Raw genomic sequence first — 22,773 nt, 5'->3', positions numbered from 1 at the left:
CAATGATAAATCCCTGTTATGCAAAATCTTTTGTCAAGCATGCACAACCCCATCTGATATACACTGGGAAAAAGGCATGTATTTCTAGCTGATCAGTGGCTTATTGCACTAGCACAAGCCTTCTTTTCCTATTTGGCATTATTAAGCTTTCATTGAGCTCATCATCATTTTGGAAGAGGAGGGAGAAATGTGTGTTTTACTGTATGACACGCTGAAGTCATGTGACAGGCTTAGAGGAATATTTTTTATTACAGTACTGTAAGAGACCTGATAAATAGTGCGAGGATTCGTGCAGTATAAGGGTGCATGACTGTGATGTATGGAGGCAGACTTTGTTTGTTTTTTCGAGATAACGTAACTGCAGTAGAAACAGGGAGCTCAGCTGATATAAAGAATGGATCAACAGGAGAAAAACAGAAAGATATGAGAGAAAATACATGATGGTGAAAAGAGGAGCCTAATAGAAATGAGAAGGAATTTGTGGACATTAAATGCACTACTCTGTGTACCATAGTCCAATATTTTCACATCAGAAGACCTTGCGGAGCCCAGGCGGTGGCAGGGTGGTGTGAATCCACTGCGACTGGTCTTGTTAACCTTTAAGGGGTGGGTGGCAATAAACAGAAGCACCCGCTGAGGGAAAGAGCTTGAAAATAATGCAGTTAAAAACTTTGATCATATCAAAACGAACAATGACATCCACAAAAACAACATCAGCATCAATTTATTAACCAGATCCAGATTCAGGAAGAATGCGATGAACATTTATTTGCATTTGATTGCATAGATTAGTTCAACTTCATTTAGTTGTACTACATGCCCCCTTAAATAGACCACATTTGCATTAGCTGCTTTGCTTAACGAGACCCGTTATTCTACTTTCAGTGTTTTCCAGGCATTTTTATACATTTGATACTTTAAAGTAGGCATGACAGGAAAGAGGAGGGGGCAGTGAGAGACGAGGACTGCCATACAATGCAGGAATCCTTCTCCCTCCCATCCCTACATTCTTTAATATGACATTCCTGTCAACTTACTGTACTGATGTTTTATCTAATCTCAACCTAGTTCCTTTAGTGGCTAAATCTCTTGAAACTGTGGCCTTTGATCGCTCACACCAGAAAGTGTTTGATCCCTCAGAAAGAGTCTGATCTTATGTGCTATAGGAAAGAATTATATAACAGTCTGGGGTGGAGGCGTGGATGTGAAAGTGTACATTACTGTAGGCCTATTTCACTAGGAACCTAGCAACCCATGTGCAGGTTCTGGAGGGTGAGTTCCTGAAGCACCAATCCAAATGACACACACACATCTGTAAAGCTTTAAAAGCTGGGTTTGCAACATGGCAAACAGGGCATATGCTTACATGTCCACTACAGAGAAGTATATTTCAAAATTCAACTATATAGTTCTATTATGCAATACTGCATGCATTTGACGCTCCTGTACATAAAAATTGCCCTTTAGAGAGGCAATATTCACCATAACTTCAATGTACTGAGTGAATTCACGAATGTAAGCCTATATGACACCTGCTAGTCTTTTTTTTTTATAATGGGGGAAGGCCCCCTGCACACTTTGGGCCCCACTGGGCGCCCCCAGCGTTTGTTCTTGTTCAGCAGAAAGAATTACAACTTCATTTGAGCCACTAACTATTTAATGGAGATGAGTCAAATGTGTCAAACATTACATAATATATTGAAGTCCTATGCTCGTGATGCCTTCCTGCACCCCCCGCCTTCTGTGGCCAGATTCAATCTGACGTTTAGAGGCCAAACGACGGAGGGATCGACAGATTAGTGAATCTCTCTCTCTCTCTCCCTCCCTTTTTTCCTCTTACTCCGTCTCTCTCCATCCCTCCCTCACTCGCTTTCTGCGCTGTTGGTGGATGACAGGCGGCGGCAGCGGCGGAGGATCGGCTCCTTGTTTCGGTTGGACCGGGAGTTTTTTTTGTTTTGTTTTGTTTTGTTTTTTTCCTTAGGCGCACTCTGCTCTTGCGCGCTCCTGGACGCAGCGCAATCGGGGAGCTCACCATGGGGTCACCATCACCTTCACCTTCAGCGCCACACTTTACTTTCTTCTCCACGGCGCTGGATCAGGACGAGAGTGCACTAAAAGAATAATAATACTAATAATAGTAAAGTCCTGTGGGCGTTATCGCCGAATTGAGGGGAAACTTTTTTCTGAAATTACATATATATTAATCTAACAGCGTGTGGAATGGAGATCCCAACTTTCCTCCTTTCGGGTCTCGCTCTGCTCTTCGTCGGAGGGGATATTTTCACCAGGTGAGATCAGCCATGCTTTTTCACTTCACGCAGGTGTCTGATGCGCTTCTCAGTGCGGAGCGCTCCGAATATTCAGGACGAAGTTAGGCGTAAAATTTAAAGTCAAATCATAAATTATAGTAAAAAATGATAGAATTTAGAATGATGAAACATGGAAAGCAACACATTTGTGTGGATAGGATCCCCCCCACCCCGGTTTAAAGCAATAAACCGAGCTTCTTCGTGATTCAAAATCGCATGCCAGTTTAAATCTTGCTTGTTGTGCAACCTCCTCCCACGACTCGACGTTAGCAAAACTCACGTTCACGTTTACTCACGGAAAAACTGACTTTTCCGTGCGTTACTTCTACATGCTTACATAAAACTACTTCTACACCCACAATGTGAAGTCTGCCTTCTTCTCAGTTTTGCCACGGCCAAATGAACCTGATGACACCATTTGCATAATGCATATATGCATATTAAAAAGTGATTGTTTTCTACCCCCTCCCCCGGAGATGAATACCAGCTGAGTGGGTGCGTTTTTTGCGTGGCAGATAATGTCACCAACCTCCAGGGGGTGACATTATCTGCCACATAAGGGGTCAAATACGTCAGATGATGCAGGCCTCATACTGTAGCAAACAGACTGCATTTAAATAGAATATCATGCAGATGCTCAGTTTGGGCAGTTACAAAAGAGAAGAGCGTGCAGGTGCTGCTGGTACCTTCAGTCATGAATGCATCCCTGAGGTAGGGTTATTACAGATGGTGTATAATACGCTAAAACGTCTTAAAAAATGATCCAGTCATACTCAGCAGGGGAGAGAGTGAAGAGTGAGATTGAATTTTTTCAAATTTCAACCATTTGAAAGGATTTAACAAGGTCGTCATGTTGAAATCTTCTGACGTGACTCTCAGGATAAATGACCCTCTTACAGTGATTTCTTGAAAACAGCCACAAGCCAGATCTTGTCTAAACTAGATTTTAGCGCTTTGTTTTCAGTAGAGCCCTACATTAGTGTGCACAGAATTTCCTTAAGCTTTCATAAGCATTCAACTTATGGGATAATCAGCATCTACTACTGATCCCTACTTTCCCAAAGCTTACAGTACTTGCTGCTGAGTGCTTCCACACTGAAAAGGGGAAAGGGTGACTCTCCCTAAGCTTTGAGGGAAATTTGGGAAAATCACCTCTATTGTCCCTCTTGGCTGTTCACCAGTAGAGGGAGTAATAGCTATTGTAATTGGATTTTCCTGCCTCTAGTCACTGCTGTTATTATTTTGTTCTCAGTACAATGCAGAGTGTGGGCTTTTTCTTGCACCTCATTATGTGTCATTTCTCTCTCTCTCTTCTGCTTGCTCTCTCTCTCTCTTACACACACACACACACACACACACACACACACACACACACACACACACACACACACACACACACACACACACACACACACACACACACTTTGCTGTTCTGCCTTGTAGAAAAAACCTGCACACAGTTTTCCTTCCTCGCTCCTGCTCTGCACAGAATCACCCTGATTCTCTTTTTAGCTCCTCGTTTATCCATTTCACAAAAGTTGCTTAGCTAAGTTGCGCCTCGCCACCTTTGGTGTTGCATGAATTTCGCAGTTTTTTCTTTCCAGCTGAAGTGTCACCCTTCACTTTACTGAGTACAATCTGTGGCATCTAAATGGACTGTATAATATCTGCAACAGAGGAGGACTGGACTAGAAAACATACTGTTGCCTAGCAGAGATAAGCACCATCTTTTGGTCATCACTGGGCCAAGATGAAAATGCCCTGACGTGATAAATATTAAATAGAGAGCCAGATATGTGTTGATCCATCCCTTAAAATGCTCCCTAACAAATGCATTGCTTGCTTTAGCTGCAAAAATCTATCATGCCTAATCTTTTCAGGGAATATCTTAGCCTTTTTTAGAAGAGCAAACCAATACTTTATGACTTGCTTTTAAAGATTTAGGTCTTCAGTGGGACCCAGTGGGCTTGAGTCGGAGAGCAACAGAAAGGCCGGGAATACAGAGTGCGTTAAGAAAGGGATTAACACAATTACCGACTGTATAATCAAATAGTTTTCTGTAAATGTTGCATGACAGTTGAAACTTTCATGGCTACAAATTGCAGATTTATTTATTTTATAGTAGGCTTATTATCAAAAATCAGTATACCTGCCATGATGGGCAATGCTTGTTTTGTTCCAATGTGGGAAACTTTAAGGAGACTGCACAGAACTGACATTCATACAAAATGGCAGGCGTTTAGTATACTGCACTACACAGCTGAGATGATTTCAAACACAGGCTAAAGCCTTTTCATTAGATTTTGTCACTTTGAAAAAGGATTAATGTGTTTTAGCCTTTTTGTATTGGGAGCAAAGATGTGACTAATATAATAACAATGGCTCTGTTTTACGTGTGTTGGTCATTAGTCATGTTATTAATTACACCCGCGCTTCTCCTGCAGCCGCTGTCCACAGTGGGTTTTTACCACAGAGGCCAAAGATCATTTTTTTTCAAAAGAAATGCAACTAGAAAGATCAACTAAACCCTGACTTGTTCTCATTCATGCAACATTTCGAGCCGACACTGACAAAAGAAAAAAATTTAAAATCAAAACCATAAATGTGTTTAACTCAATTTCTTAGATTCCCTGTAGCTGCACAACAGCATAAGCTTCCAGTGGTTTACCGTTGATAAGAATTTATTGTGAAGCAGCAGCTAGATAAAGTGTTGAGTCTGCAGTGTTAATATAATTAGACTTCATTCAGCTCTGATTGCAGCAGATAAGTCAGCAGCGAGTCACAAAGACGGGAACATAAATCAGAGCTCTAACCAGCATGGACTCCCGTGACGTGCAGGTGCTACTAAAGATAGCTGAACATACTGACGCAGCTGCCTGCACGGCCAGATTAAACATAATATTTTCATGCATGTCAGTGTGGTTATCACCAGCTGACTGAGAGTTGAAAGGAGAGTCATGATTGCAGGCTACAACAGTAATATCTCAAAAAACATATTAAGTCCAGTAAAGCAAAACTTATGAAAGAAATGACCAAAGCAGATTAAAGTGGATCTATTGTGCTTTCTATTTTTTTCCTCTTATATTTATACTGTTAATTGTGGTGGAGTGTCATATTAAACAAGTCAAAAGTTGCATATAATGAAGTGTTTGCACAAATGATCCCTGTGAGCGAAAACTTCAGGCTTGCGACTGTTCAGTTTCAGATTTTCTACTCTCAGATTTTAATGTCATCATAGAGAGGGGATATCCTTAACATGATGTACCTGGCTGTGAGCACAGAAGCGCCACCCACCCGTGTTCAAACTTTCTGTTTGCGAGGGGGAGCCAATCATAAGAAAGCTGGCTTAAAGGGAGGAGGAAGGAAGGAAGCTAAAATTGTTCGTCTCAGACAGCGGATGAACTGAGGGGCTGCGCCGAGGTCCAGTGTGGTCCAGTATCAGATAAATAAGGATTATTTTGACTTAGTTTGCTGAACTCCAAGAATAAAATGATAGATCCTGTTATGAGCATATAAGGCGTCCTTTAAAGAGGGCCTTTGTTGTAAAAGAAATGCATTAAATACCTAACACAAACAGGACAAGCTACTAACTTGCAAGCCTCCTGGGATAAATGCTGGATTACTGACAGAGCAAAACTGACCCTGAAGCCTATTTGGGCGCAAAACCTTTGGGACTTGATTCCTGAACTCTTTATGAGCCCCATTGTGTCAAATGTAGACTAAAATACGCAGAGTGTAAGGAGTGTGGGGTCGGCGTGTTCCCAGTGCCCCACTGCAGGTAAACCTGGCCCTGCACAGGAGCTAAGCTTGACAAATGCTTATAATCTTACTGTATTTTGATGACTAGTCCAGTGTTTAGCTTATAGCACAAATGGGAAGAGAATTTGAGTATTATGATTGAACTTTTCAGAAGGACAAGCAGAGGAGGTCACTCCCCACCTTGTTTTCATGTGGACATGTAGTTTAGCAGCAGGTGGCTGCAATTGCTTCATGCAGGAGGATTTAATCTCAACATTTCATGATCTTTCTGGCTTGTCATACTTGTCCTCAAACCCACACTCAGGTGAAACCCTTGTCCTTACTAATCCCCATGAGAGGCTGACTCAGTGGATAAATCCCTCCCACCAATCCCGAGAGGACGTTTTCCAGTAACACAGTGTTTTGATCGTGTTCCTCCGGCTGCATGATCTGGTTCTAAAGCCCGACTCTGCATTGGCTGCGGGGTGAAGTGATGCGGGCACACCTCAGTTCCTCCCACTAGAAGCCTCCTACTCGATTTATGTTAACACACCGCACGCAAATGGGTAAAAGAAACAGTTCAGGACAGGTTTGCTGATTTCATTAATTTCTTGATGACTACAGATGTATTTATTTGTTTGTTGTTTTTTCAGTAATTAAAAGAAAATCTCCTTTATTAGCACATTTGGTCTGAGCGTACAGTAGCTGCAGTTTAAAAGCAAGAAAGAAAAAAAAAGAAACTGTAATTTTTCATGTGCTCTGGACGCCAGTGCGCGACAGTATTTTCTGTGCAGTTCTGCAGTTCATTCTATGATAATATTCAAGCCATGCGTCAAAATGATTGGCTTCGTTTAGTCCAGTGGTGGAGTGATGCGTGACAACATGATGCGTGATGAAAGCTAGTCAGTGACAAATTATCCAAGTTTGGAGATGCTCTGGGTCTTCAGGCCCTCTAAAATAGCACAGGATATTCACTGACCTGAACACGAGCCCTGCAGCAGTTTCCATTCGGATAAGGACCTCTCTAACAACTGCTCTGTACGGTATGATCATCCCACAGACTCCATCACAGTGGGTTTTTTGTTTTTTTTATCAGAGGCAGAGACAGAAGCCCTTTGTTTAGAGACACCATTATGTAACTAGAGTATCTGGGTTCATACCTCTGAACTGCTAACATGTCCTTGAGCAATTCATTGAATCCCTCCCAGCTGTTTTGTAGTCGACCTCTGAGCCTCCTGCAGAGGGAGGTGGGCACGACATGTCTTGTTTTCAGTGAGAAGAAGAAGAAGAAAGAGCGCCAGACTCACAGATTTTGTAATAGAGGGGTGACGTTACTTTTTTTTTTTTTACTTACTTTTTTGGTTTGGATAAGATTTGGTCCAAGATGTTCTTTAAAAAACATTGAAATCAACTTGAACTCTAAACCATAATACGAGAAAAAGATTAAGTCAAAGATTAAAAAAAAATACAGCTAAATAAAATGGTTTTGCATTTTGAGGTAATGCTTTAATAATCACCAGGGTTAAAGCAGGCCGGAACAATCTGGACTCTTTACACATGTTGTTAAATTATGTTTTTTGTGAAGTATACTAATTTTGCTTTATGCTATTTAAAGGTTGCACAAAAATATCAGGCAGTTTAGTGCAGGGGAAACTGGTTAGTTTGCAGCACTGTGGTGCAGAGCAGGCTGTAGTGTTCATGCTGTCAAAGGTAGCAGATATTATATTTAAGATTTATATTTCAGGTGATGATGCTGATTAGATTCACTTACCAAATTTGACCTTTTATGATGACATTAAATCATCCACACAGCTCATGAAACGTGTTTATATCGTGTCAAATTCAGTTGGCTGGATTCACAAAGAGCAGTGATATCAGAGCAGCAGCAAAGAAACACAAAGAAAAATCTGCAACTTATGTGCAAGTAATTATTTTCCCCGTGCTGCACAGCTACACCTGAACCTAGCCCCCCCCCCCCCCCCCCCCACCCCGCGCCAAATCCCATTTTAATCCTTCAGAATCACAGCAATCCTGCCCCCACTTTGAGACCAGCCCCGCCTAAAGGGGAGTGATGTTGCTTTTTCCCATCATAATGAAGATATAGTTTTAATGATAGAATTATTTGTGAGATTTCAAAACGCTCAGTGATATGCAAATGCAAAAAGAAGCACAGACCCTTAATTATTACTCACCATTAATCATGGTGAGAGCAAGTCTGAGCACTCAGCGCAGGTTAAGTTCTTAAAAAGTCTTTGGGTGTGCAGATTTGTGTAGTTTAGTTTTTGGCCACTTGAGGCACTGTGGAGTAATTCATTTATATGTTTGTGCACTTCATTCAATTACACTCAGCAACACAAAGGATTATTAGTATAGAAATATATATTCTTAGAGAGGATTGTTGGGATAAACGGGAACAAAAAAGAACGACAAATCCAAGTTTTGTTTTTTTTTAATGTTGACCTTTTATTTTTAATATATACATTTGTGTTAGAAAATAAAAGTACAGGAAGAAGTGGAACACTCTACAACACAATTAAGACTATCAAACATTATCAGGGTGCAAATCTAATCAATAAAACATCTGTTGTGCTGCATGGCGGAGCAGCACAGACCCTTAATTATTACTGCTAATGTGGTGCGAACGCACAGAGAAACCCACACCCATAAATTTGAAGCAGCTGTTTAGTAATTTAACTATTTATTTATTTATGTTTTATTGAGATTTATTCAATTCAAATTTCAATGCTACTCATTCCACACAGAGCCAATAAATACAGTGACGATCAGGGCACTAATAATCTGGAGTTTAGGTATCGATCCGAGTGAGTATATGACACTGATTAGGGTTGGTAGTGTGTGCTGTGCGTTACATTCACAAAAAAAAGGCACCATAAATTTGAGTGAAGCTGCTGCTCTTTGTTTTTCATCTCCCCAACTGTTTAATGTTAGCTCACAAACAGACGGCAGTTCCAGGCCCTGAGAGAGGCGTTTAATGAAAGTGAAATGCAGAAGGATTAGGAGCGTCTGCAAACGCACACCCTCTCAGCTGCCTGTCATGGATGGAGGGGTGGGAAAATGAAGAGGCGCGAGTGCTCAGTGAATCTTCAGAGAAAGCAATCAAATGTTCAGACCTGCGCGTCTTTTAACAGAATACATTTCTTTCTCTTTGGAGAGCTCGGAGAGGAAGTGAAGTCATGTTTTCCCTTAAACGGATCAGTTTGCAGAGAAGGAGAACATTTGGTGTCGAGAGACCAGCGTTTAACCAAAGCAATAATCTGTGGCATTTCAAACTCCTATTTTGCAAGTTTGAAAAAAAAAAAAAAATTATGTATAAAAAAATCAGTAATGCTAGATTAATTCAGTCGATAAAAGCTTTTAGCATCTGCCAGGATTTTGGACCCTTGGATTAACAGATCTTCGCATGTGTTTGGAGTAAATCGAAGCAGAGCTGCACATGAGCAGCTCCCATCATATAAAACTTTTCAAAATTGTGACAAAAAAAAAATGTCATGTCACATTTACATACAACTCCTTCCTAGTTAATATTCGCAGTGGTGAGAAACTGAAACATAATAAAAGCTTTTCAAAAGAAAGCGGGGCCTACTAGAAATACTACAGTTAATCCCTGTAAAATGAATGTTAAATTGCAATAAATAGAGTTATATTACAGGATTTGTCCCTGATATACAGTTCCACCCTCTTTCACCTCTCCAGACAGAGGTCTGTTTGACCTTGGTGTGTTAACAAATTACTTGAAGGAAAAGCTCTCAATGTCCAGATTTAGAAACTCCCAATTAGCGAAGAAATCCAGGAGTCACTTAGTGATTAATTAATTCACTCACTGCTCCCATTTTTTCAGACACGACAGTGATTGCCAGACTAAAAATACATCTGCCTCTGCAAAATAGATCCAGTGAAAAAATGGTAATGCCACAGCAGAAATATTGCACTCCTTTTCTTCTTCTTTTTGAAATGTAATAATTACTTAACCAACCGTAATGTTTTGGTGAATAGTTTCCATATGGCTGTTTGGAATAATGCTTTTCTCTCCAGCATGTTGACTTTCTTCAAATGTCAGCCTGATTTCAAAGGTCAGCTCACGGTTTTCCATTGTCAAACAGTTTGAACACCTTCCATCGAGCCGCCATGAGGCCAATTTCCCGGTTAATACCCCCCCCCCCCAGCCTATGTGACTGAAAAATCTTTCTATTCATACCAAATTTTGCAAGATATTTTTGTTTCTAACATTTGAGTCTTCACCATGTGTTTATCTGATGGAGACAACAAAGCTATGCCTGTTTTCAGCGTGAACTTATGATTTTAAGCTGCCCTCTGGTATCTGTGCATGAGCTCAGTGTTTCAGAATACAAAACTGCCATCTGGTGGTATCTGAGCTGTGCTGCTCTCGTGAAATCCCACACAGAGGCTGCTGCTGCTGCTCTCACTATTATAGCTTTGTGCCCTCAGGCAGCCCTTCATGATTTCTGGAGCCTTGAAACAGACAATAGCTTTAAATATTGTTGTTATTCCGCTCCTGACACACACGCACAGAGGTGACAGTGCACACGGGCTGTTTGAATTGAGGAGGACACAAAGCACTGCATGCACAAAAGGTATATTGTTTAGAATAAAAAGTCTGTGGTGAGACGTGAATCTCCTTTTCAGTGAAAAACAGTGATTTAGAGGTTTGTGGAGTGAGGCACAGCATGTTGTTTATTATGCGCCGTGTGGAATCTGAAGCTGCGCTGTTAGATTTGGATCTGCTGTCAGACTCCTTGTGGACAAAAGCACGCTGCAGAAACACGACTGAAGAAAAATATGCCAGCCAGGCTTTAATCAGCGTGGCTTTTGAATGCAGAAACAAGCACAGATTTATTTAATTTTTTTGAAAGGACTGAGAGTTGTAATTTTGTGCTGACATCCAGCGTCTCTGACATTCAGAATTGAATCATTTTCATGCAAAGAGAAAACAAAATCACAAAGGACACAAAGTTGCTTTGGTGAAAATAAATGACCAAATAACTGCACACGCCGCTCTTAATGTTTGGGTGGAATCTTAAGAAAAATGTAATTTCCTAAATTAACCATGAATAATTCAACAGATGTGAGAGAGTTTTAGAAAACATGTAATTAATAAATGTCGTGCTTTGTTTTCCTCTTCATCTTTTCTACAAGCACATGCTGACAACTTATATGACTAAAAATCATAATTAAAGTGAAGTTCCCTTCAATTTCTTGAATAAATACTGTATTCAAAGCGGCACCAATCTTTTATAAATGCCATAAATTAACAGTAAAAGGCGTAGCCTGTGTGGCTGACTTTGTAGAGATTTTTTAGCTCCCTCAGCCTGTTCCTGCTGTCTTTTCCCCTTTGTTTTGTTTTTTTTATTAAGAATGCAAATGTATTGCTTGCTTTAATCTCTGTAATCCACCCACCCACAAAAAAATGGCATACAGTGGTAGATTATTAGCTGTTCTTTAGCCTCCATTCTAGTATTTTTCCTCTTATACAGTTGAACAGTAAAGCCTGACCGATTTGTTAGCGGGCCGATATTATCAGTCGATATTATCTATTTGGCAGTCTATCGATATCTGCATTTATGAAGGCCAATAAATGAAAATTAATAAAGCAAAGAAGAAAAAAATGGGAGAAACACCATTCAACCATGTTAGGAGCGTTGATAGGTTGTGCAGAGTTTGTCCACCAGGGGGCACTCTGCAACTTCTCTGTTGACAACACAGGTGATTGCAGCGCCACAGGAACGCCTGATCCAGCAGAATATGGCAGAGCCTGAATGAGTAAATAATTAACTGCAAACGTAGTTTTAGGGGTAATTTATTGGAATATCAGATTGTTGAATCAACACATATCAGTATTTGTACTGAAAATCCTTTTATTGGTCGGGCTTGATTGAACTGTATTATTTACAGGACAGCCAACGGATGTTGGCTGTCCTGTAAATAATTAGTTCCTTTCAAACGTGCGGTCTCTCCCCTCAGTCTGACAGATTCTAAACATTTCAGCTTCATGTCCGGATGCACAACCTGATTCTTCATAAAAATTTCATCCTTTTTCACTATTCCCAATTCAGAAACTCTCTGAAGCACACGCAGAGATATACAGAAGAACACAAAGATAATTAGACATATACAATACTGTGCAAAAATCTCGAGCCTTGTCACATTTCTTTATATTTTGCTGCCAAGGAGCCAGACTTTCTAGTAATATTTAAAGTGGTCTTGAGCAGTAGTGCTCCCGGCTTTCTAAAGGTATTTCAATTTTTTTCTTTGGACATTGTATGTTTTTTCACTCATTTTCAGTCCGGTCCTTGTACCTGATCATTTTCAGGGGAATGTTTTTTTTATTTTGCTTGTTAACCCCCAGCATATTTTGGCATGGTGTAAAGTGTTTCCTTAAAAATTTTGAGGAAACTAGAAGAGTGGAAGACATGGCAGGACTAAAAAACTATCTACAGCAGATGAACAGTATCTGAAAGTCATGTCATTAAGAAATAGGAAAAATACTGCAAAGCCATGACGCTGAACCTGAGAGATGCATCTGGCCCTTCAGTTGATTTCATCTGCTGTTCACTGAATCCTCAACAGAAATAGTCTCATTGCAAGGGTTGCTGTCAAGAAACCATTCTCAAGGCAGAAAAGGCTGAGGTATGTCAAATTACACAAGAACTGGACTGGAAATCAGTGGCAACAGGTCTGATGGAGAGATGAATCCACTTTTAAAATTTTTGGTTCAAATTATCATCAATATGTACAGTGGAGGTCAGGAGAGACGTATAACAGTGTCTACAGCCATCTGTAAAAGGCACTGTCATGGGATCCACCGTATAATACCATCTGGATAGAATCTGATTGACAACAGCTTCAATGCAGTAAAAGCATACCTGGACAGAAACACTATCAGTCATGGATCGGCCTCCCCAGAGTTCAGGCTGTGTTGGAGAATAAAGATGGTCACAGCAAATATTGACTTTCAAGCTTGTTAGAATTGTACAAACTCTTATTTTGCTTTGAATATTGTATTTTCATGTATGGTTGTACATGTTTCAACAAATCCCTGCATCTATTTCCCATTTTCCTAGAAAATATAAAGAAACGAGGGGCGGCTCAAGACTGTTGCGCAGTAACGCTCTCTGTCACTTACACTAATGTAAATGTGACCCGTGTCTAAATTATTTTAACCACACAATGAACCCTGAAATGTTATATACGTTTGAAAATGTGGTTACTGTGTCAGATTTCGAGATGTGCTTTTATCTATGTTTCTAACTCTGTCTGAAGTCCCGGCAGGTTTTTCCTGTGGACGTGTGGCAGGGCGACCACTGAAGGCTGCTGTGTTTGTCTCCTTTAGGGCCATGCTGAGTGACATTGGGGACTATGTAGGTACAGACATTGAAATATCCTGGTTACCTAATCTGGATGATTTAATGAAGGGCTATGCCAGAAATTTTCGCCCTGGGATAGGAGGTGAGTATGAGATCTACTACTTGTGGCATTGGGTTACATTTCACCGCCTCACATTTACAGCCATCCTTAGCATCGCCCAACCGAAGTCCTGAATGCAGGAGCATGTTTGCACTTCGTCTTCCAATTCCATTATCCTGAGAGGTGCCTTTGGTTTGGCTTTTCTTGTAAAACATTAAAACAAGGCCCTGTTTACCTCAAACAAATACCTGTGCTGACTCTTCAATCAGGTGAAGAGTTTGTTAAGGACACACACACACACACGCACACAAAACATTTATGAAAAGGTGTTGCCCTTAAAGGACTAACTGGAGAGGAGCGGCGGCACAAGCATTGTGCTCTGCTCTGGAGAATTTGCTAAGAATGGCTGCAAAATGTGAAACATCCAATGACCACAGCAATAGATTTCTCAGTCTCACAGCTTAACTCAGCTGAGCAAAGGTGAAAATGTGGGGCAAGAGTGCTGCTGTCACCACACACATACCACCCTGTGCATGATGCAGACCAGCATAATGCAACACCATGCGGTCCCTGCATTCCTATTTATGCAACATTTTAATGTGCTGAAAATGAAAGCTAAAATGCAAGGCCACCGGGGAGTCATGTCTGTTATTTTGAGGTAGTTCCCTTCGTTCAGCTCTCTTAATATGGAGCCACAACAGTGCCGTGATCATGAATATGAAACAAACAGAAAAGCTTTGCATCTTTTAAATAAATGCAATTTGTAAGAATAGTTCAAAAACTGATCACTTTCATTTATAAAACGCAATGTTTTTTCTTTGCATAAAATTAATTATGTTATTTTCATACTTTTAGCAATGGATATAAGAAAAACTGGTTGTTTCATCTGCAAATATCCATAAATCATACTGTGTCATGGACACCATTTTAACAGTAAGGGCAGAATTGTTATTCAGTGCTGCAGTGGGAGTCTTTTTAAAATCATTTAACTCACATAATATAATGCAAAAAAATAATATTATACACCAATAGTCTCACCTTTTCCCACTGTATACATCAGTATGTGCTGCCAAGGTTTCCAGAGTACAACACTATCTTAGTTTGAATCTATTTGCATAATGTTAATGATAACCAACTGGAGCGGCATGAAACAAAATCAATGCCACGCTAACATTGCATCATCTCTATGGTCATGCTGTACATTGTGCTTCATTCTAATATGCACAAAAATATTTCCTATTATATTCACTAACCAGACTTTTATGAAGAATGCCTGTTTAACAAATGTAATCATCATCTGTGTACCTGCACCAGAGAATAGTTTCACATCACCCTCTAAACGCACCCACTTTACATTGGCATACAATAAACATACCATTGAAAACCTCTCCGCGCTCACTTGCATTCAGTGGGTAGGATGTAAATGACCAGAAATGGTATGGGGAGGTGTTGAATGATGGGGAATGATTCCTTAATGTTTAATATACTTTAAATAGCCTTTCTGTTCTGCATCAGTGAGTCCCCCTGTAGTTTCTGCCCTCTAGCATTCGATGACTGCTGCACGCTCCATGCTAATCATATGGCAAACTGTTGCGTGAACGCTACAGCGTATGTGTGTGTGAGCGTGTGTGTGTGTGTGTGTGAATGTTGGCAGAAGCTCTCTCTGTGCAAGTCCATGAAAGCCTGGTGTTGTTTATGAATGCCCACTGTGTGATGTGCCACTTAGCATGGCTAAACTGGATAATGCTTAATCTCTATGCACCGTAGGAGTGTTTGAGACGTGGGAGGAAGGTGGGCGGGAGGAAAACAGATGGGTTATGGAGTTAGGATGGGAGGGCCCAGTATGGGAACCAGAATGGGTGTTTGAGATGGGGAGGGCAAAGGTTTGCCCTGTTTTCTCACCATTTCCTCTGCAGGTCCACCCGTGAACGTGGCCATGGCTATAGAAGTGGCCAGCATTGACCACATCTCTGAAGCCAACATGGTAAAGAACACAGTCACTCTCTCCTTCTTTCTGCACTGAGATTCTTTATCATCACTTCATGACTGCCGCAGAGATCAAAGATTTACTATTTGCATAATCCTGACATATCCCACTTGAGGGTTTAAAAGTATTCAGTGTGAACATGTGTGACGCACTGGTTGAGTTGTGAGATAATTTCATACTTTCATGGATTTTGTAAAGCAAAAAAAAAAAAAAAAAAAAAATTCAAATCCAACGGGGCAGTTCATGTTTGGCATGTGACTCTGATTTGATTTCAAACAAAATATAATTTTTGTAACCTTGTAATGATGTGCTCTGCCATGTCTATCTCTAATGAAAGATTTTAATGAAAGAGTTTTTGCTTATCATCTGAAATAAAGTCCAAAGTGGGGTGGCCATGAGAACACTGAAGCCTAAACACGCTGAAAAAGTCCAAACAAAAGCATGAACTGCACAGTATTCAGGAACAGGCTGCAAAGAGAGAACATGAGTGCAGAAATCTACTGCGAGGACACATAAAACACAACTGGATACTGAAATGCTGCAGGTTACCAGCAGATAGCAGCAGTAATATCTGAATTATGCAAACACAATATTGAAAAAAAACAGCACCACAGCAGTCAGTCACTTAATGAGTCAGTATGGCATGTGTGTCCCAGCACTGTTTGCTTCTTTTTTAGCCTCCTCTGAGAAGGATTCTGTTGTTTGATGCTGATTGCAGTATTTCAGTCTTTGGTTATGTTTCCTGTATTTGTAGCCAAATCTGTGTTTGTGTGGGTCATCAGAGCGTTGAGGATGTTTTCTTTTTCTTTTTTTTTTTTTGTTGTGTAAGAAGTTAAGTGCTGTCAGAGCCACAGCACCAAAGCTTGCCAATTCTGGAGTGTTTGTGCACTTTAATTAGGCGTTACATTCGTCATTAATTGAAGGACCACAATTTCTTCTCTCCTTTGGTGCGTCCTAGTGTCACACTGTCATTTAACGTAAAAAAAAAAGACAGAAGTATAATGATCAGAAATCCAGAGTTGGATTAAAAAAAATATCAGGTCTGTTTCACATAATGTAGTTAAACTCTAAAGCAAGTGTTATTAGTGAGAGCTAAAATAAACTGAATCCACTGAATCTGTGTCAGATTTGCACAAAATTGCAATAATTCAGAGGGGTGCAAAATCTCAGCACACCTGAATGAGCGACAGGTGGGAAAAAATGTAAAAAATCAAAACAATTGCATACAACTCCTGCACACTTGCTGCTGGTATAGTTATTAAATTAGTGTTTCGGTCCACCTGGCCTATATGGGGTACAATACATGGCAACATCCTTGAAATCTCACATACAGTTCAGAGGTTAGTCTGACTAATTAACTTATTTAAAGGACAAGAATTCTTTATATATGTATGCACCTAATTATTTATTTTTATTTATTTCAAATACAAAATAAATGTAATTAAACCTGTTTCCCCTTTTACGTTCCACGGTGTTCCCGACAGGAATACACCATGACTGTATTCCTGCGGCAGAGCTGGCACGATGACCGTCTGTCCTACAATCACACCAACAAGACTCTCGGCCTGGACAGTCGGTTCGTGGACAAGCTGTGGCTGCCCGACACCTTCATCGTTAACGCCAAGTCTGCTTGGTTTCACGACGTGACCGTAGAGAACAAGCTGATCCGCCTGCAGCCTAATGGAGTCATTCTATACAGCAGCCGGTATAAACAAACAGATTATTGTCTTTTCTTTCCTCTGCCTACAGAAAATTATCAGCCCACTCTGCAGTTTCCCTCTTAGACGTTTTCAGTGTCTTTCGTCACCGTTTAGATCGTACTGCCTGCAAATCGACTGTTTTGGTTAAGTCTTACTGTTCTCATTAGTGCTGCGTCTGAATGCAGGCTGCTTTGAGGAAAAAAAAATCTCTGAAAAACACACTGCTATCCAACAACAAGCAAAACAGTGACAAAGACAGTAACTAAATGGACTTTTTGCTTAAGAGTCGGATATTTATCCCAGGAGTTAATTAGTGAAAGACTATTGAAAAACATACAAATATCAGACACTAGAAAATTTGTTTCACTGGCGAGATGGTAGGTCTACAGGTTCTGATTGCTTGACTGTTTTGTTCCTAGAATCACTTCGACGGTGGCGTGTGACATGGACCTCACCAAGTATCCCATGGATGAGCAGGAGTGTATGCTGGACTTGGAAAGCTGTGAGTTGGGATGTGTCTTAAACATTCCTTGTTTCATTATTTTGGGTAAAAATGTTATTGCATTTTATTGCTGAAATGTTTTATTGTCCAAGCACAGTGACATTTATAAAAGGTTACAGTGTCTGTGGCAGGATTAAAATGCTAAATGCTGAGCAAACCTCACACTGCATATCTTTGTTGGCTGCATGACTAAATGTCTGGATGTCATTTTTTGTTGTTCTAGATGGTTACTCCTCAGAGGACATTGTGTATCACTGGTCAGAGAGTCAGAGGCACATTCACGGCTTGGACAAATTAGAGCTTTCCCAGTTCACCATCACAGACTACCGCTTTGACACTGAGATGCTGAATTTCAAATCAGGTGAGCATCATTCTTGTTATGTTCTCCTTATTTATTTATTTCTGCCTTCAGCTGTTGTGGCTCACATTTGAAGAACCCCTGTTTTACGTATGATTTGCTATGCGCTGATTTTGGACTTTGCTTGCCTCTTATGTTGGAGAACTCTACACATACTTTTTGAAGCATGACTTCTTTCAACCTTAGGCACTGCTGTGGTTATATTCTATTCGTAGAAGGAATGGATCAAGACAGACTTGCTGCTGAGCCAGGCAGGAGATTTAGCAGATGACAGGAGCTGCTGCTGGGAAGACGCAGCTGCAACACCACTTTATGTGTTACATCTTGAAGTTGTGCCACTAGGGGCAAAAGTGAGGCAAAAGATGTTACCTAACATCAGAGCCTGCGAAGAACAATGGTTTCTTTATGATGAATAATTAGCATCTTTGGTTGAGGATTTTAAACAGGGTGACTTGTTGTCTGCTTCACAGCGGGACGGTTTCCGAGGCTCAGTCTTCGCTTCCAGCTGAGGCGTAATCGAGGTGTCTACATCATCCAGTCGTACATGCCTTCAATATTACTGGTCGCAATGTCCTGGGTGTCCTTTTGGATAAGCCAATCAGCAGTCCCTGCTCGTGTGTCCTTAGGTTGGTATCAATTGGATGGAGTTTTTAATAAATAAAGGTTGGTGTTGGTGTTCAAAGGTTAATCCACGTGCTTTTATTATAGCTCTACTACTATTAGGGGTTGCAATCTGCTTAGTCAAGCAAAATAATACATTCTGGTTACAGACAGCTCATAACAGCCCATTTAAGAACATGACAGGCACTAGTAGTAAAAGCAAAATAAGGATTCTTTAAGTCACTTCTTGCACACATTTCTTCAGGTCTCACAGGCCTGAATATGACATCTTATTAGTGATGTGGGAAAGTTAATCAAAAAAAGATCCCTGTTCACATACATGTATCATGCAGCCCGGACTTCTGCTATGAAATCGGACTACATGAAAACCTTGAAATCACAGTTTGCAGTTTTTCAGAAAATTCCCCTCTGAATGGGATACCTGACTCAACCATTCCCTCTGCCTGCTCACTTTGAAATTTTGCTCAAAGAAACATTTTTTTTTGATGTAGTATGTGAGAAAGTCTTGTGGCAAATGGATACACCTGAAGATGTTCTAAGTTCCCGCCTCTCTCGATGGTCCTATCTGTTTTTTTATGTGTTGGGCGGCTTGTTAACTTGCAGGTCCAATGAAGTTGTGCCCATCTTGTTTGATGTGCACACAGGGGACGTGGCCGTGCAGACAACAGCTAGACAACTTGGTGGGCCAAAATGTATCAAAACTCTAAATTTTTATGCAGGCCAAATTAAAATTTGCAAAGGATCAGATTTGGCCCTCCGGCCTTAAATTTGCGTTTCATGTCCTCTCAAGACTAAAATTCTGCAGAGTATGCCAACAGAATCACAGATGAGCTGCAACCATTTTAGTTAAAGCAACACACTGTTGTGCAGCTCACAGCATCTATAGCTCATTATCAGTGCTTAGAGTCTACATGCATGCCTCTCTGTGAGGCTGTACTTAAATGCTGCTTTACTGACTATGCTAATATGTGTAATGTATATATCATGCTCACAAACATAGTTTAGTAAGCACACCTGAGCCCAACGAGACTCTTAGTTGTGGAAGAGTAACTCTGAGAGGGACACAAATATATAAACTAAATATTTTTGAAATTCTGTCCACTTGTTCATACATTTCCCTTAACCAAAATTGACCTGCTGGTGGTGATACTCTTATATCTGTTGAGATATTCCTGACATCACCATCCAGAGCCCTGCATCTGCAGAAACCTAATTTTTGCTTTGTTTTTGTTCTTTCTGCAGGGATTACCACTGTTCTAACCATGACCACGCTGATGGTGAGCGCCCGCTCGTCCTTGCCCCGAGCATCAGCCATCAAGGCATTAGACGTCTACTTCTGGATCTGTTATGTATTTGTGTTTGCGGCCCTCATTGAATACGCCTTTGCTCACTACAACGCTGACTACCGGCTCAAAGAGAAAGCCAAGGTCAAGGCCAACAAGCTCAGCTCTGAAGTGAGTATCCCTCTTTCTATCATTTCCGTCATATACTCCTGTCAGCAGACACGGCAACACAGAGCTTTGGGGGAGGGGGGGTGTTACTGGTAAATTGTGCACACCTCTTAAACATAGACCCAGGCCGGACTTCAAGCCTTGGTGCTGACAAGCATCCATCCCACTGACCTTCAGCAGGATATGAATCTCTATAGAGCATAATGGAAAAATAGATTATCGCCCCACAGTAAGTAATAGTGATTCTCATTATACTGACAGCTTCTTAAGTTGTTGGTGTTCATCATAACTGATGTAAGCCTTCAGAATAACATCAGCTGCACCTTCTGTAAACCTATGACTTCAGAAATATAAACCATACCAGATTATGTGCCAGAGCACGTGACAAGAGCAGTGAAGTGATTCAAACTGCATACTGCAGTGGTGTGACTGACAAAGTGAACAGATTGAGTTGATGTGAAACTACAGTAACAATCCTGAATGGAACAATCTCAGCAATTACTTGGGGAGTACTAGAGTCTGACAGATAAAGGATATTTAATAATGATACCAATGCCAATATTTGGTGATTTAATTATCTGATATTCCGATATATTGGCCAATATTTTTTCTTTCAACACATTATGTGTAGTTATTTATTTACTTGTTTGTGTTCTGCCCAACTGCTTGTATCAGCTGGCTTTTGTGTTTGCGGTGTTCCAAATACATGCGATACCAACATAGAAGCTCCACAGTGCCCTCTAGTGGACAAACCATGCAGCACCAGCAGTCATAAAATGGTTGAAGTGTGTTTCTCCCATCTCTTCTTTACTTTTTAAATTTTCATTGATCGGCTGTTACAAATGCAGCTACTGATAGTTGGGCAAACAGAAGGATAATATCGGCCCGCTGATGAATCGGTTAAACTCTAGCGAGTACAGTCTAATTAAAGCCAGAGGAAATGGAGCTTTGACAATAAAGCTACATGAATGCAAAGTGATTGAATTGTCACTTTTCCCTGATCTGAAATAACCAATTTGATCAGAATAGCACTCTGTCAGGTAAACGCTTACACGCTTCTCTCCTCCCTCTCTCTCCACAGTCTATTGTCAAGAATGGCAAGCAGGCAATGGTCCTGTTTTCCCTGTCAGTCACCGGCATGAATCAGGGTGTGGTCATTTCCAACCGCCAGGGTCGGACCCAGCGTTCCAGCAGTGAAATTCCTGGGGAAGGCGGCACGGAGGAGACCGAGCCGAGGAGGAGAAGGTCCAGGCAACCGGAGGAGAGCGAGGAAGAGAAGAAGAAGTGCTGTTCCAAGTGTGTCTGCAAGCCTATTGATGCAGATACCATCGACATCTACGCCAGGGCTGTGTTTCCTTTCACTTTCGCCGTGGTGAACGTGATCTACTGGGTGGCGTACACCATGTGAAGAGGAGGCAGCAGGTCTGAGCGAATGGCTGCCATCCAGAGCTGTATATAAGAAACTGCTGGAGCTGTGCCACTTTAATGCTGGCAGACTGGTGCAGCAGAAATATACTGCAGCCTTCAGTAAAGACAAGAACTCTTCAGATAAAAGAAGAAATTAAGTATAATGGCCTGTGAATATGGAAATATGGTAATTAATGGAAGTACTTACAAGTTTAAGAAGTTTTAAGAGGAATAAAATATATTTAAGTACAAACAGTGTTCTATAGGGGCAAAGGACTATTCTGCCCGTGGAAGATTCACATACAGTATACATTTAATACAGTTTAACTAACAATCAAAACTTCCACATCAACCTGTTATATAAGCTAACTCAACACAAGACACCAGACCTCATGTGACTAAAACAGTCCTTTAAACAAATACAAATAAGCATACTTAGCCAGTCTAACTCAGAGCCACAATCAGTGAACTGCTTGTTATCTCACAAAGCAAAAACACCACCCAGACAAGAGGATAACGAGATGAGGTGTACTGCTATTCTGCATGGCTGAGAACTCATTTCCCTTCTCCCCCCCATCACTGCCCCCCCCCTCCCCCCCTCTTCTCCTTTGGTCCACCACCCATTTTTTTTCTGATTATTTTCACGTTTAGGACACCAACTGGAGTGTCTTATCTCCTTCTGCCAGTTCTGCCTGTTTCCTTGCCATTAAAGGACTTCCTCCACTACCTGTGTTTGTGTTTCTCTCTCCTGGCTACAAATAATCTCTTGAATGTTAATTCCACGTCGGTGAGGTATGTTTAAAAGAAGAAGGAGCCGCTTGAAATCCCTTCTGGCAGATTTTTAACATGTATGATCTTCACAATCAAAAATATTTTAAGGGATTATGAATAATTAACCTGTCAATTATACTGTGCTCTATTAATAATTTCACACTCGTGCCTGTCCTTTGTCTGAACTGGGAAATTGATTTCAAGAGACTCGTGGACATAAAGGCACCACAGCTTCTTAGTTTTCATATTCAGTCACTACATTATATACAAAGTATTAGTGACTTACAGTTTGAGCATTTCAGCCGCTTGAATCAGAATGAAAGTGCTGATTAAATTATTAGTGCAAAAAAATGAAGAGCTCTGCTTCTCTGATGAAAAGTCCAAGGTGGAACCATCAGCCAGAACTCTGATTGTTGTAAACAGCTGTAACAGCAAAGTGTTGTGTACATAGATTGTAGATAAAATATGGATGTACACTACTGTGCA

At 40.8% G+C, this 22,773-nt stretch overlaps 1 protein-coding gene across 3 annotated transcripts; it reads left to right on the top strand.

Annotated features, from left to right (window-relative positions):
• Nucleotides 1–1,875: 1,875 nt before the first annotated feature.
• gabrd (gamma-aminobutyric acid type A receptor subunit delta) lies at nt 1,876–22,282 on the top strand. 3 transcript variants are annotated; one of them, XM_030733928.1, is made up of 9 exons: nt 1,876–2,288; nt 13,417–13,532; nt 15,407–15,474; nt 16,962–17,182; nt 17,597–17,679; nt 17,903–18,040; nt 18,508–18,663; nt 19,901–20,112; nt 21,191–22,282. In XM_030733928.1, exons 1-9 carry the CDS (start codon nt 2,221–2,223, stop codon nt 21,515–21,517), a joined length of 1,389 nt encoding a protein of 462 aa, XP_030589788.1. In that variant the 5' UTR covers nt 1,876–2,220; the 3' UTR covers nt 21,518–22,282. The 3 variants fall into 3 exon arrangements, with proteins under 3 accessions (XP_030589788.1, XP_030589787.1, XP_030589789.1); XM_030733927.1 differs by lacking the exon at nt 1,876–2,288 and having other exon boundaries at nt 13,188–13,532; nt 21,191–22,281; XM_030733929.1 differs by lacking the exon at nt 1,876–2,288 and having other exon boundaries at nt 13,328–13,448; nt 21,191–22,281.
• The last annotated feature ends 491 nt before the right edge of the window (nt 22,283–22,773 follow it).

Source organism: Archocentrus centrarchus, chromosome 7 (genome assembly GCF_007364275.1).
Source record: "Archocentrus centrarchus isolate MPI-CPG fArcCen1 chromosome 7, fArcCen1, whole genome shotgun sequence".
NCBI lineage: Eukaryota > Metazoa > Chordata > Actinopteri > Cichliformes > Cichlidae > Archocentrus > Archocentrus centrarchus.
The sequence above is the reverse complement of the archived record's forward strand: the minus strand, read 5'-3'. Positions and strand labels throughout refer to the sequence as shown.